Below are 14,449 nucleotides of genomic sequence, written 5' to 3' on the forward strand. Positions count from 1 at the left end.
GATGAGACTTATGCTCCCGTGGCCCGATTAGAGTCCATTCGTTTGATGCTAGCTTTTGCTGCACATAGAGGTTTCAAGCTCTATCAAATGGACGTTAAATCAGCCTTCTTAAACGGATTCATCAAATAAGAGGTCTATGTTGAGCAACCACCGGGGTTTGTGAGTACCGAAGCTCCAAACCATGTATACAAGCTCAAGAAAGCTCTTTATGGGCTTAAACAAGCACCTCGAGCTTGGTACGAAAGGCTGTCAACTTATTTACTAGAGAAGGGATTTGTAAGAGGTCAAATAGACCCAACACTATTTCTACGTAGAGATGGTGAAAATATTTTTGTAGCCCAAGTATATGTCGATGACATAATTTGTGGCTCAAATAACAAGGGCTATTTGAATGAATTCATTTCTCACATGGAAAGTGAGTTTGAGATGAGTCTAGTAGGAGAGTTGACATTCTTCCTCGGACTTGAAATCAAACAAACTCGAGATGAAATTTATGTCCATCAGACAAAATACACTCAAGAGATGCTTAGAAAATTCAATATGAGTGACTCTAAGGAAGTGTCCACTCCAATGGCGACAAACACTCGCCTTGACAATGATGAGAGTGGAAAACCAATTGATCTAACGCAATATAGAAGCATGATTGGTAGTCTTCTATATCTCACAGCTAGTCGACCAGACATACTTTTTGCTGTGGGCATGTGCGCTAGATATCAAGTCTGTGCCAAGGAATCTCATTTAATTGCAGTTAAGAGAATATTGAGATACCTTAAGGGCACAATTCGAGTAGGTCTATGGTACCCTCGTACAGAGTCTTTTGACTTGATAGGCTATACCGATTCCGATTATGCTGGGTGCAAATTGGATCGGAAAAGCACTAGTGGGGGTTGCCAATTCTTAGGTTCATCATTAGTTAGTTGGTCAAGTCGGAAGCAACATTGTGTTGCTCTCTCCACGACCGAGGCTGAATACATTGCCATGGGAGAGAGTGTATCACAATTGTTGTGGATGATTCACACTCTAGAAGATTATGGACTTTCGTATAAGGGAGTGCAAGTGTTGTGTGACAACATTAGCACAATAAACCTAACGAAAACTCCAGTCCATCATTCAAGGACCAAACACATTGAAGTGCGTCATCACTTCATTAGAGATCACGTAGCTAGGGGAGACATTGCACTCACATATGTTGAGTCAAAGTCAAACTTAGCCGACATTTTCACAAAACCCCTTCCGGAAAATGAATTTAGTCATTTAAGGAGGGAATTGGGAATGTGTTTGGCTCAATAAGTCATGTTGACCACATCATGATCAATAAGGACCATTAAAATGACAAGAAAAATTGGAAAATTAATTTGGGCAACTTGGGGACATCTCACACAAACTATAAGGTTTAACAAATTATTTTTGTTTGCTAAATATGGGGTGAGATGCTAGGATCAACCAAATTATTCAAAATGTATCATGCATCCCTTGAATAATTAGGTTGAAGAGACATTAATTGAGTATGGGGAAGGTCATTACATAATTCATGTGTATTTGGGTCCTAGATCTTACTCATATATTCCAACCAAGGAATCTTGGTTGGACTTTTGCCTAGAAATTATCTAATTATGGTTGATGGTTGATGTGTTGATTGGTATTGTTGTTTGGTTCATTTCATGACTTTGATTGATAAAACGATAGGTTGTTAAAGTAAATAATAGCAACTTGGATATATTTTGACAAACTTGAAACTAAACATAACAATGATAAAAAATTTCAGCTTTCATGCCTTGATTGAAAAATTAGGACAAGTTGTTTATATTTTGACAAATTTGAACCTGATCATAGAGATGAGTTTAGCAAAAATATGTTTTGAACTTCTAAGGACCAAGAAGACAGAACTCCATATGGTTGGAGTTAGTGTGAGGTTTTGTTTGATAAGAGTTGAAACTTTTGGATTATGAACAAGTTCAGGCCATAAGAAATCATATGTCGAATATATTAGTGTTTGGTGATTCCTAAGTTCTAAGGTATGTCTTAGGGAAGTTCTGAATTCTTGAGTTCCGGATTCTTCATACTTCATGGCTCAGTATTTCAGTTACTGAAATTACTGAAATCGGGTTATCAGACACTGATCGGTCCACAGACCGATCAGGAAAGTCTGGATCGGTCTGTCGACCGATCCAGAACGAAGCCAAACTCTCTGTTTGGTATCTGATCGGTCCAGTGACCGATCAGCGCACGAAGGAAGCCCCCTGATCGGTCCGGGCACCGATCAGGATGATCCCTGATCAGTCCACTGACCGATCAGGTGTCGCCGATTCACTCGGGTGAATCTGATCGTTCAGGATTTCTCCTGATCGAACAGCCGTCCGATCAGGGAATAGATCGATCCCTGGCTTTAACTCCTCCCGACTCCCTCTTTTCCCATTCCATACGAAGCCCTAGCCGATTTTTTTTCCCGTTTCTTCTTCCCCTTGATCGCCGAACCCTAGACGACTCCCTCCTGCCTCAGCACTTCTTTCTTTCTCCGAAAACCAGAGAAATGGCTCCAAGGTAACTTAATCAGCTCTATTTCTCGTTAGTACTTCATTTGTTTCATTTCTCACTGCTTCAGTGATTTGGGGTGGTGCTCGGGTTGTGCTCCTTTGCTTCATCTGTGTCATGTTCCTAACCCCTTAGGAAGAAACCAGTAGGTGAGGGTACTTCCAAGTCCAAAGATAAATCCAAGTCCAAAGAAACCTCCCGACCTCAACCGTCCAGTTCGGGGAGATTCCCCAACCAACAGTTTGAACAATCCTTTAAGGAAAGGACCTTCAAGTTGCTCCCATGTAGATCAGTCGATAAAAAATACATGAATGAGTTTTGTCCAGCGATTACGGAGACCATAGCCTACTATAAACTTGATTCCTTGGTATATTTAGAGAAGGATATCAACTTTGACCTAGTTTCTGAATTCTATAACAACCTTCATCAGACTATTGATGGTAGTTATAGATCAAGAGTGGCTAAGCAAATCGTTGATTTCAGCTTAATTGCCTTCTTTGATTATTTAGGCTGTCGTTTGTGTTCGGGGACGGTGTTCTCATTCTATCCTGCTTTGCCTGAACCCGTGCCTCATCCTCTTGATGTCTCATCTGACTCGATTTATGAGTACTTCTTTGGACATCCGAGACCGGATGGATTAGATGAGTTAGATGTCGACTTTCCTACATTTGCAGTTCTTGGCCTTTCTGCTCCTGATTACATTCTTTTCAAAATTGTCATAAACTGTCTTCTATCTATTACTTCTAAACCATTGGCAGAGATTCGACCGTATCATTGTCTGATGCTTTACGGGTTGCGTAGGCGTCTTGACTTTGATGTCATGTCGAGTGTCTATACTTCTATCATATCCCATAGCGAGCCAAGCGGTTACACCATCTATATGCCTTATGGGCATGTAATTACTGATTGGCTTGAGACCCTGGGTGTTGACGTCTCTAGGGGGAGGATGGTCAAGATGGTTAGGCAGGATTGTCGACTTGGGAAACGTGCATTTTCAAAGTCTGGAATCTTAGGACAGGATGGGGCAGTTAGGTGGAAGGATGGGAGGGCACTAGGTGAGTTACCTCGATGACAGGTTGCTGCTGCTGCTGCATTTGGCGAGGCGGATCCAGATCTACGCTGGCAGATCGCTGAGTTGGAGAGCCGGTTTGATCGCCACGAGGAGATGATGGCTGCTGAGTTCGATGGACTACGCTTACGGGTTGACCAGCGCTACGACGATCTGCGCAGCCAGCAGTTGGTGGCTCAGCAACTGCTTCGAGGGTGGATGGCCAGATACCCACCTCCGCAGTACCACCCGGACCATACACTTTCGAGCAGCAACATCCCGCCTTCGGAAGATATTCCTCCAGCCGACACTGGAGATGTTCCTCGTCTTGAGAAGATGACTGATACTTTTTGATGATCATATTGATTGTATGTTTTGGATGATGGTTGCTAGATACTTATGTCTGACCTGGTTGTATGCTACTTACTGTTATGCTACTCATTCTTCCTTATATATTTGTTGTTCTTTTCTTGGTTGTTACTATACTCTTCATATGTCTTTTATTTCTTTATTCATTTACTGTCCTAAAATACACTTAGAAGGAATTCTAGGGGCATTAAGCAGAAGACAGTATGGATAAAGGGGGAGCTCTTTAAGTTATCTTACTTTGTTCGCTCCTTTTCGGTGTTTGACAAAGGGGGAGAAGATAATTAAGTTTAGAAATGAATGAAAGGTTGATTTTAGGGGAGAGGATGACTTTGAGTCGTTTTGAATCCTCTTACCTAATTCGCACCTATTCGACTAAGTTAAGTTAAGCGATGAATTGACTTCATCGAGTCAATATGAAAAAGGGAGAGAAGATAACTAAGGTATATCCGTCTTAGGGGGAGGATCCTGATTTCCCTAAAATTATGGGTATATGAGCATTTCTGATCTAAACTTAAATCGTGTTGTCAAACAACAAAAAGGGGGAGATTGTTGATACAGTCTGACCTGGATGTTATTTTGCTGTTGACACTGATTTAAGTTTGTATCAGATATTTAACTCAGATTGATTACTAATCTAGGTTGACTTGGTTGACCTGATTGAGAAAGTCCTAACTGGGATGTTAGGCAGTTGGAAAGTCCTGGTGAGTGAAGCCAGGCAGATTGGAAGTCCTGGTGAGTGAAGCCAGGCAAGGGAAAATCCAGATGGATCAAGGGTGATCGGACATCTGGTGTTGAAAAGTCCAAGAAGGAAGCTTGGCATGCGAAGTCAGAGAGGGCTCGGTAGCTCGTTCTCTAGGACCAGATGAAGTCGGAGAGGGCTAGGGAGCTCGTTTCTCGGACTAGGTCGAGGGCTCGCGACAGATCGAGTCCGGATCGATCGGCGGACCGATCCGGTGAAACCTTGGACACTGATCGGTGCCGACCGATCGAGAATCGATCGATGGCTATTGAGCGATGCGGTCGGTCTGGACCGATCAATCGATCGATCCTGATGGTTATCTGATCGTCTGGAGACCGATCAAGAAGCTGTAAGCCCTTGGGAAGAGCGACATCGATCGGTCTGGGACCGATCAGTAAGTTCGATCGGTCCGCAGACCGATCGAGCAGCGCACATCTGATCGGTCTGGAGACCGATTAGATTAGTTCCTGATCGGTCCGCACAGCGATGATCCAGAAGCGTGGATCGGTCTGCAGACCGACCCATGGTATTGTTTGTTTTGCATGTACTTTTTCTGATTGCCGTATTTGTTTTCACCCATCTGTTTTTAACCATCTGCTGTGAGTCTTTTTAGCTTGCAGGTTGCAGGTCACACTCTCATGGTTGAATTCAAATTAAGCTTCATTAAGATAAGAAGACAAGCGCTCTTTACACTGTGATTTGCTGCAACAGATGCATTTGAGGCATCAACGTTCACTTACGAATCTGATTGCGATTGGGCTGCGCTCAGTTTGACATCTACTTATTGGTTCGTATCCAGAGACGCCAGTGATTTCCATTGGCATGGGTTCAGAGAACCAGATGAGGAGGAGAGGTGATTGGCTACGCCTTGTTGGCAGCAGCGATTCTGCAGGCGGCGGTGATTCGAGCCAGTAGAGCAGAGAGACATAAGAAGGAAGAAGAGAGGTTCAAAAAGCATGAACTGGATTCTCTGTTTTCCAATCGATCAATCCTTTGAGAAAGCAAGTTGGTGAAGCTGTGAGCTCCTTGCTAAGAAGGTTGTTGTGCGCTCTCTGCTCTGTTTCTTCTCCGCGTGGTTGTAAGCTCATCTGATTATTCTTCTCAGCCACTGTAAGTCTTGTGCTTAATTCTATAATCAACTGAGACTCTGTTGAGAAGTTGCTCCACCGAGAAGGAGACATCTTTAGCCGGATCTTGTCCGGGGTGTGATCTACCGAAAGATCAAGGAGTCGTCCTCCTTACGGACACGCCGAGGAGTAGGGGCAAGTTATCCCCGAACCTCGTAAATCTCTGAGTTAGTGTGCTGTGCTCTCTCTTTGTTTTAGTTTTCTAATTCCGCTGTGCTAACAAAGTTCTTGAAGAAATTTGTGTTTAGTATTTTTCAAAGAGGCTATTCACCCCCCCTCTAGCCATCTAAGATCCCAACATTGGGGAGTGCTATAGGTACCACAATTATTATAAAATTTTATATGTATATTTGTAACTAATTGTGTACTAACAAGTTGTTGTCTATCAAATTGTGTACTAATTAAAGGTAGAGATGAAATTTTGATAAAAGTTTTGGGTAAAATGGACAGAAGTGTAGCCTCATCTATAGTATAATTAGTAGCTCCACTATCTAAGAATGCTTGTAATGTAAATTCATGGTCATGTATATTTACTAGGCATTTTACCCTAGCATCTATTGGTATTGCAAATTCTAGGGGTTTTTATAAAAATCATATCAATGTTTGGTGAATTTGTCAGTTGACTTTTACCTTTGTCAGGTGGTGGAGAATTTTGTGAGACCAGTTCTTCTATTTGGTTTGTTATTATATTCATATGAGTTTCTAGTTAATTTATTCTAGTTTCTACTGTTGATACTCTTGTTTCTAAAAGGATATTTCTAGTACTACTTTTAGTGGGTTGTGTTATAGGGATTAGAACATTAAAATAGTTATGGAGACAAATATTAGAGGCCTGTTTTTTGCAATTGATACATTACCTCTTTTATCAACTGTTGGATAATAACTGCACAAATAGTAAGGTATATTATCTGTTCCTGTTTTTAAATTCCAATAATGTGTACAATTGGATTCGCTTAAAGTTGTATTTAGTTGTGTGAGCATTAAATTTAGGAATGTCGTCTCATAATTCTGGTTCTAGGTTTAATGATCTGTAGTCTAAATCTGTGTAATACGGAGGTTGTAAGAAGGAATTTACTAGGCTATAGTCTGAAGAAGGGGGAACTTCTTCCATGTCATCTACAGAGATAATAGAGTAAATTGAAGATGTGTTTGAGACATCTGATTAGATTTCTACTATATCTAAATTTCTATAGGTGACTAATTTAACTTCTCTTGTACATAGGTTTTGCTTATTTGGGCAGGCAGAAGACAAATGTCCTGGTTCATTACAAGCAAAACAAGTAATAATATTAGCATAAGTTTTCTTTAGTTTGTATTTTTTGACATGTTTTCCTTTATTTAAATATGGTTTCTTTTCTCTGCTTTTTTGAACATAATATGTTTTTCTTGGCTTGACATTTTTAGTTTTAGCTGGTTGTGTAGTTGTTTTAGTCTTTCGATAATGTTTTGTTTTTGTTTAGGTATCATTTATCCATACTATTGGGGGTATAGATTTGACTACAAAACCCATATTGTTGGTTTTTAAGTTGTTTTTGAATATGGATATAAGTACATGTCATATTGGGGTGCTACTTTCATGTCTGTCTGGGTCTTTTGTATTTTTTTCCTAATTCCCCTGGAAGTTTACTAAATAGTCTTTCTTCTAATTCAGGATTACAGTAATTTCTTGATACGATAGTTAAGGCAAGGAAGTCATTGTAAAAAGATTTAATCTAATTCTAGTTAAAAATTTTAATTGTTCTAGGTCTCTTATAGCTTCTTTTTGTTTAATATTTAAACCTGTATTGGTATCTCTTGCTATAAAAAGTCTGTGGATAATATAACATAAATTAAGTATATTATCTCCCTATGAAACAATCCTAGCTATTTCTTCAGGATGAGTAGGTTTATAGGATTCTTATGCTGCTCTGGCTACATCACTTAGATAGTTTTCTCCTACTCTTATCATAGTGTCACCAGATTCTATGTCAAGTTCAAGTTTTTCCTAGTAGTCTCTTTTAACAGAGACTATCCACTGTTCTGAGTAAGTGTCATATATTTGAGAGTCATCGCATTCACTTATATTAAGTAAGACTGAATTCTTATCAAAATATATAATTTCTGGTGGTCTTCTTCTCTCTACAGTTCTTAACAAGGGATTATTGTTGGTATAAGGGTGAATTTGTGTTTTTGGAGAATGTCCTTTTCCATAATCCATAGTTCTCATGGAACTTTTTGGGTATCTTACTTGTAAAGGTTGTGATGTATTTGTAGCACTAGATTCTGCAGGATTCATTAAAGCAACGTTGGAAACATAATCTTTTTTTTATCTATAATATTATGATCTTCATTAAAATATAACATCCAATCTTCCTCTAGCATATGATGCAGTATGTCAAAAGTTTCTAATTCTATATGATCTTCTTGTGTAAAATAATTAGCTATTTCAAATGGAAGATAGACGTATTCATTTAAATCATCATAAAATAAAAAATTATCTTTATCTTTCTGTGAGTGTGTACTAATTTCTATATTAATTAGATTTAAAACAGGTTGGTTGTCTTCCGGGTTGTCTTCTTGAGAAGTTAAGGGATTGTAATTATGAAATCGTACTATTGATTTGCCATGTATGTCTTTATAGATTATGGATTCTCTTGGTTGTAGTGTTTATGGTGTAATGCTTAAATCTAGGTTAAGATTCCAATCTAATCCAGCAAGTAGGTCAGACGAAAAGTCTTTAGGTTTGATGAAATAGATTCCTCTTATTGTAAGAGTTTCTATTATGTTATTAATTTGTATTTTGAAACTGTTGTTGATGCTAATCATTGTCTTTCCTAGAAAAATTATGTCTATTTGGATATTATGTTTCTGAAAATCTCCATATCCACTGGCTTAAACAGAAATTTTAATATGATCAATAAAGTTTGGAATAGTCATATTAAAATTGGGACAAAAATACGTGATTCCTAGATTACTATTCATATATACTTCTATAAGTCCAATAACTGCTTTATCATTATCAGAGAACCTTGAGTCATATAGTACTAAAAAGACTTTAGCTCCTATGTTTTTTCTGGTAAGTCCTTTTAGGTCAAACACAATAAATCCTAGGTGGATATAATTATGTTTTCTTTGTAGGAGTGCTTTAACTAATTCTTCATTCATAAGGGTAAATCTTTCTTCTCCCCCATCTAATAAGTGTAAATTTAGAGAATCATTTTTCACTACATACTACATCAACTACTCTAAAATTTTTATTATCTTCAATTTTTTATTATTTTCTCTTCTTTCTTCTATTTTTTTTATTATTATATTTATGGAATGAGTGGAAGGAGAGAGATTGAAAAGAATGAGAGGAAAGAGAGAGATTGAAAAAAAAAATATTATTTTTAGAACAGAGGTTTCATTTCCTAAATTTAAAGAATTACTATTTATCAAATATAAATTTAAGAATAGATAATTGATGCAAAGATTTTTTAACTAGACTATCCAAAATTTAAGATAAAATTTTTAGAGAGAATAACTGATGTGGCTGATCTAAGAGGGGAAATTAAAGAGAACCGTGCATATTTTTATATAAAAATAATCAGAAAAAATTATTAATAAATTTTAAATTTATTTTTAGCGTTAAAAGAAAAATGAAGGTTATTAATATAATTTAATTTTAAAATTTATCAAAGTTAGTAAAAGGTCAGATTAAAATATTTTAATTTAGTTAACTTTTTTATACCACCTAAGTGCTTGGATTTTATCTAATTTAATTAAATAATCTTACCGCCCATTCCCACTGGAAATATGAAGCATATATATAATATAAAATATATTACAATAGCTATAAACATAATAAACTATTTAAACTATTAAAATTATAAAAATTAAATATTAATTACATTCGAAAACAAATGTGGCTGTAGTTTAGTGGTTAGAATTCCACGTTGTGGCCGTGGAGACCTGGGCTCGAATCCCAGCAGCCACACTTATATTTTTTCCTCGAATCATATTTTAGCCTGAAAAGTTTTTTTTTTTTGGCACCGTAACGCGGATCGGATGTTTCAGGATTTGGGTTCGGATTCTACTTGGATCCGATATGCAACCAACCGGGCAACCTTCTGGAAGACCAACCTAATCCACGTGCAAATGCGAAGAAGAGCGATTTGATAGAGGAAGGATCGGAAGATTTCCCCTCTTTCCTTTCTCCCAACCACCTCGCGCTTACCGATTGCGCTCTCCCACCCTTTCCCCATGGCCAGATCCTCTCGCCATCACCTCCTCGCCTTCCTCCTCCTCCTCTCCCCCGTTGCCTCCTTCGCTAGCCAACGATCGCAGCCTGTGTGTCCTGTCTCGGACCTCCCCTTCCTCGACCACCTTGGATCTCGATGCCCTTCTCGTATCGATCTGTCTCCGTCCGTCGAGGTACGCTCCTTGTATCCCCCTTGAGTATTATTGTACAAAGGCGGGTGCTTTGATGTCGTTTTTTGGTGACGAGATGATTTAGGGTTTGATTTTTCTTCCATTGCTATGTCTTAGAAGAATCCCTATTGCAGTTCTTAAAATTGGTATTTTTGGTGTCCCGTGTGTGTTTGGCTATTTGAAATAGGTTATTTGGGACTCGTTGTTTTTGCTTTGATTGAACGAACGACAGATTTTTTTTCCTTTATTGCTTTGATTATGTGTTGAATATTTGATTACAGACGGGGAATGGAACTATATGTAGGGCAAATTTCAATGCTTTTATTTAGTTTTAGGCGTCGATTTCAATTAGCCTACTTTTGGCTTGCTTGAGTGAAAAAAATGTGTTCATTGAAGTCCAACTCAAGGCGCAGAAAGTGCAAGACTGATAGAATATGTGAAGTAGTTGCTAACCTCTTCTATGTAATTCTTTGTATAAACGTTGAGGTGGACCTATACTAAGATGGGATAAGTCTGCCAAAATTTTAACTTAATTGTGAACTCATAAATAATCTAACCGTATTGCCTTGTTTGTGAAAGAGAGTCTTGGCACAACGGTAAAGTTGCTGCCGTGTGGCCTAGACGTCACCGGTTTGAGTTTCAGAAATAGTCTCTTGCAAAGCAGGGTAGGTTGCATACGATAGACCCTTCCTTGGACCCTGTATTGGCGGGAACTTCGTGCACCGGGCTGACCTTTATTGCCTTGTTGTGCGCACCATGATTTTTTTTTCCACCCTTAGCTAAATCATTGGACTCCTTAAAGAAGAAGTGAAGGAACATTTTTTGGAGCACTTAGGATTACGCTGCCACATACTATGAACCTAACCTAGGTTCTATGTAGGGACCAACTTCAGTGTCCATTTTATAATGCTAGACAATTGGCTACTAATTTAAGATATTGTTTAGTTGTCCCGGTTTGTTCTTGTATTGGCATGATCTCTTATTGCTTGCTCATTTAACAATCTCCCTTAGAATAAAAGAATCCCACAATGCTGGCTGAAGATAAGAAGGTTCTGTGGTTTTCACAAAAAATAGTTAACTACATGTTTTTTTGTCTTAATCTATTGTTTTTTCCCTTTTTGGAATTGAGAAGCATCTACAACATTTTATTGAGGTTTCTCTGTGTTCCCATTTGTTAAATAATATTGTGTTCTTCTCATAGATTGGAGAGGTTATATTTTATAGACTTGAATTGAGTAATAAGTTGATAATTTATCACTAGCATTATTTGATCTTACATGGCTACGTGCCTTTTTAATTCAGGTTAAAGGGAAAGTAAGTGATAATTGTATTATTGTAAGATTCATATTCGGTGTGTTTTGGTCATCATTAAATATGTGTGCAAAAGGTGTCATCAAGGTTGAGATGATATACACTTAGATAGATCAGTAACTTATTTAAGTTAGTGATGGGATAACTGATTTAGGTCTTACAGAAGATATTTGCCTTTGACAAGATATTTATTGGTAGTTTGGCTAGTGAGTTTTCTCCTCAATGCTCATTGGCAGTGAATAAGAAATATTGATGCGCATGGGGACACTCATGCCAAATTGACGCATCATGAAAATTGAACTCGAACTAACACAAAATTGAGGCAAATTAATGTGTCACAAGGGATAACTATCTCAAATTGACAAGCTTACACATAATGAAAACTCAGAAGAATATTATTATGCAAAACTGAATTACATAAGGGAAATTAGGATCCTTATATAGATTTTAATCCTGACTAAATTGATAATAAATTAGAAATAATTAGGGAAAGAAATAGCCTTATTTCTTAAAAGATGCAAACAACTTGGAAATAAACTCAGTTGTAAATTGGGAAAGAATTAAGTTAATTTAAACTCTTATCAAAGTTTTTCTACAATTCTAGATTGATATTACCAACTTTGAAACTTCTTCAAGGATTTAATCTCTTAAAGAGGAGATCCACTCCAGGAACAATGACTGAAATCCTCTTTAGCATCTATCAGAGGATACATGTAGTTAGACCAAGGGCGATTAATTCTTGTTTATGATATAAAATAAGCTGATGGAAAGAAAAATTTACATAGTAATATAAAACAACCTTTTAGTCTCAGCACCTAGAGCTGGAAATTTGATGTATGATACTTGCACAGGAAGATGGGAGTTTGAGGATTAATAGAACTAGTGATTCTCTATTCATTATGAATAATTGTTTATGATTGTGATTCCTCCTTGCCTGCCGATTTCTGCTTCATCACAAATTGAGTTTTGTCTGATATTTATGCTTGTAATCAAAGCCTCTTTGGATTTTTTTTTTCCCTTTTTGTTTGTGGGAGCAACTGTGAATGAGTTTTTGTATGATTTATCTCAAATAATTTTGAAGGTGAGCGGAGAGATGCTTGAGAAAGAGCTGGGTTCTGGTGAGAACAGTGCTTATTATTCTGTTCTCTTCTATGCATCATGGTGTCCATTCTCACGCAGCATTAGACCTGCCTTTGATGCCCTTAACTCAATGTTCCCTCAAATAAAGCACTTAGTAGTTGAAGAATCATCCATCATGCCAAGGTATGTTGAAGCAAATCATTTCAGTTGCTCTGCTCCAAATCCTGATAAGTTGCCAGCACACTGTTTTTTGCAACTACCTTTTGGATGATAACTTCTGTGCTGTTATTCAGTGTCCTCTCAAGAAATGGTATCCACAGCTTTCCCTCTATATTGCTGATCAATGGAACAACAAGGATTCGGTATCATGGGTCAAAGAGTCTGAACTCTCTGGTGTACTTCTACAAGAAAAGCATTGGTACACTGCTCTACCTGCTTTCCTTCTCTTAGCTAAACTCTCATTTGTGTTATCCAATTTTCTACCATATTTGTTTGTTTTCCCCTTTTTAGGTTGACTCTTGCAAGCATATAACTGATTTACCTTTGATTATATAATAGAATTGGCTTTAAGAATGAAGGATCACACGCTTTGATTTCAATTTCATCTACTGAGGCTATATCTTATCATTTTCTTCATTTCTTGTAACATTATTAATTTATACCTTGAAATTGTTTATCTATTTTTATACAGGTTTGGATCCAATCATACTTCTAGAAATAGATCAGGTCAGTTCAGCAAAGATCAGGACCCCTGTACTCCATTTTGAATCTGCAAGGGAGTTGATAACCAAGGAACCATATTTGGCATTTTCCCTTCTTTTCATCTTCCTGAGAATGATCATATGCTTCGTTCCTTTGCTATACTCTCGCGTTAAAGCTTTTTGGGCCTCACATGCCTGGTGCCTGAACTTGAGATGCCTTCGCGAATCAAGCCAGCTGTTGGAGCAGGTGTTGCACTTAGTCGACATCAAAAGGGTGTGGAGCAATCTTAAGATTTGGAACCGGACAAGGAACCTTCAGAAAGGAGCAAATAACGCACGGGTTTGGGCATCTTCCCTTACCTCCGTCTCACTCGGTGAGTCATCCTCTTCATCAAAACTCTCTCTTTCCAACACACAATGATATCTTTCCAGTATTCATGGTTGAGACTAGTTGTGTTTGGTGGAATGCATGTTCACTTTCATAGATCAATGCTAGGCTTAGGCATATGGGAAGGCATATGAGAAGCAAAATCTCATGTAAATTTTTGGATATGAAATCTTTTTGTATATTATTTACTGTCGTTGCATTTTCTTTTAAAACAAAATGCACTCTGTAATTCCCTCTCAACTGTATCTTTGTATGTCTAGATTATTTATTTCATCTCAATTGTATCTTTGTGTCTGAATATCTCTAAATTTCAAGCTTCATTAAAAAGGCAAACTACAGTACAATCCTATGCAAGAACATGAACTGAACATATATTTAGGCTCTGAGCTAAATTGACATCATATACATGATTGTCAACCTTCTTCATTTCAAGCAGTCATCCATGGCAAAAATAATAATAATAATAATAATAATAATAATAATAATAATAATAATGATGAGAAGTATCATGTTCAGAAATCTATATCATGAACATGAAAAGGAGATATAAAGTGAGGTGAAAGGTGAAGGCCCTCAAAATAATGATGGAAGAAATAATTTTGCGCTTAGGATATCACATGAGAAAAAGTTGCTGCCGCTTAAAGTTGTCAGTCACTTTCACATCAACCTTATAACGAAGAATTTCGAGTCAGAATTCTTCTTTACAAAATTATTCAATTTAGCTTCTCTCTAATCTGTCCAATTCATTCATTCTATTCAGTTTTA

The 14,449-nt window shown here is 37.5% G+C and overlaps 1 protein-coding gene and 1 non-coding gene across 2 annotated transcripts; both read left to right on the top strand.

Annotated features, from left to right (window-relative positions):
* The first annotated feature begins 9,698 nt into the window (after positions 1-9,698).
* TRNAH-GUG lies at positions 9,699-9,770 on the top strand. The gene has a single exon. It is a non-coding gene; the product is annotated as a tRNA-His (tRNA).
* Positions 9,771-9,933: 163 nt separating this feature from the next.
* LOC122048012 (5'-adenylylsulfate reductase-like 5) lies at positions 9,934-13,978 on the top strand. Its single transcript, XM_042609605.1, has 4 exons — positions 9,934-10,207; positions 12,597-12,778; positions 12,889-13,013; positions 13,287-13,978. Exons 1-4 carry the CDS (start codon positions 10,037-10,039, stop codon positions 13,715-13,717), a joined length of 909 nt encoding a protein of 302 aa, XP_042465539.1. The 5' UTR covers positions 9,934-10,036; the 3' UTR covers positions 13,718-13,978.
* The last annotated feature ends 471 nt before the right edge of the window (positions 13,979-14,449 follow it).

The sequence above is a fragment of the Zingiber officinale genome, chromosome 2B (genome assembly GCF_018446385.1).
Source record: "Zingiber officinale cultivar Zhangliang chromosome 2B, Zo_v1.1, whole genome shotgun sequence".
In the NCBI taxonomy this organism is placed as follows: domain Eukaryota; kingdom Viridiplantae; phylum Streptophyta; class Magnoliopsida; order Zingiberales; family Zingiberaceae; genus Zingiber; species Zingiber officinale.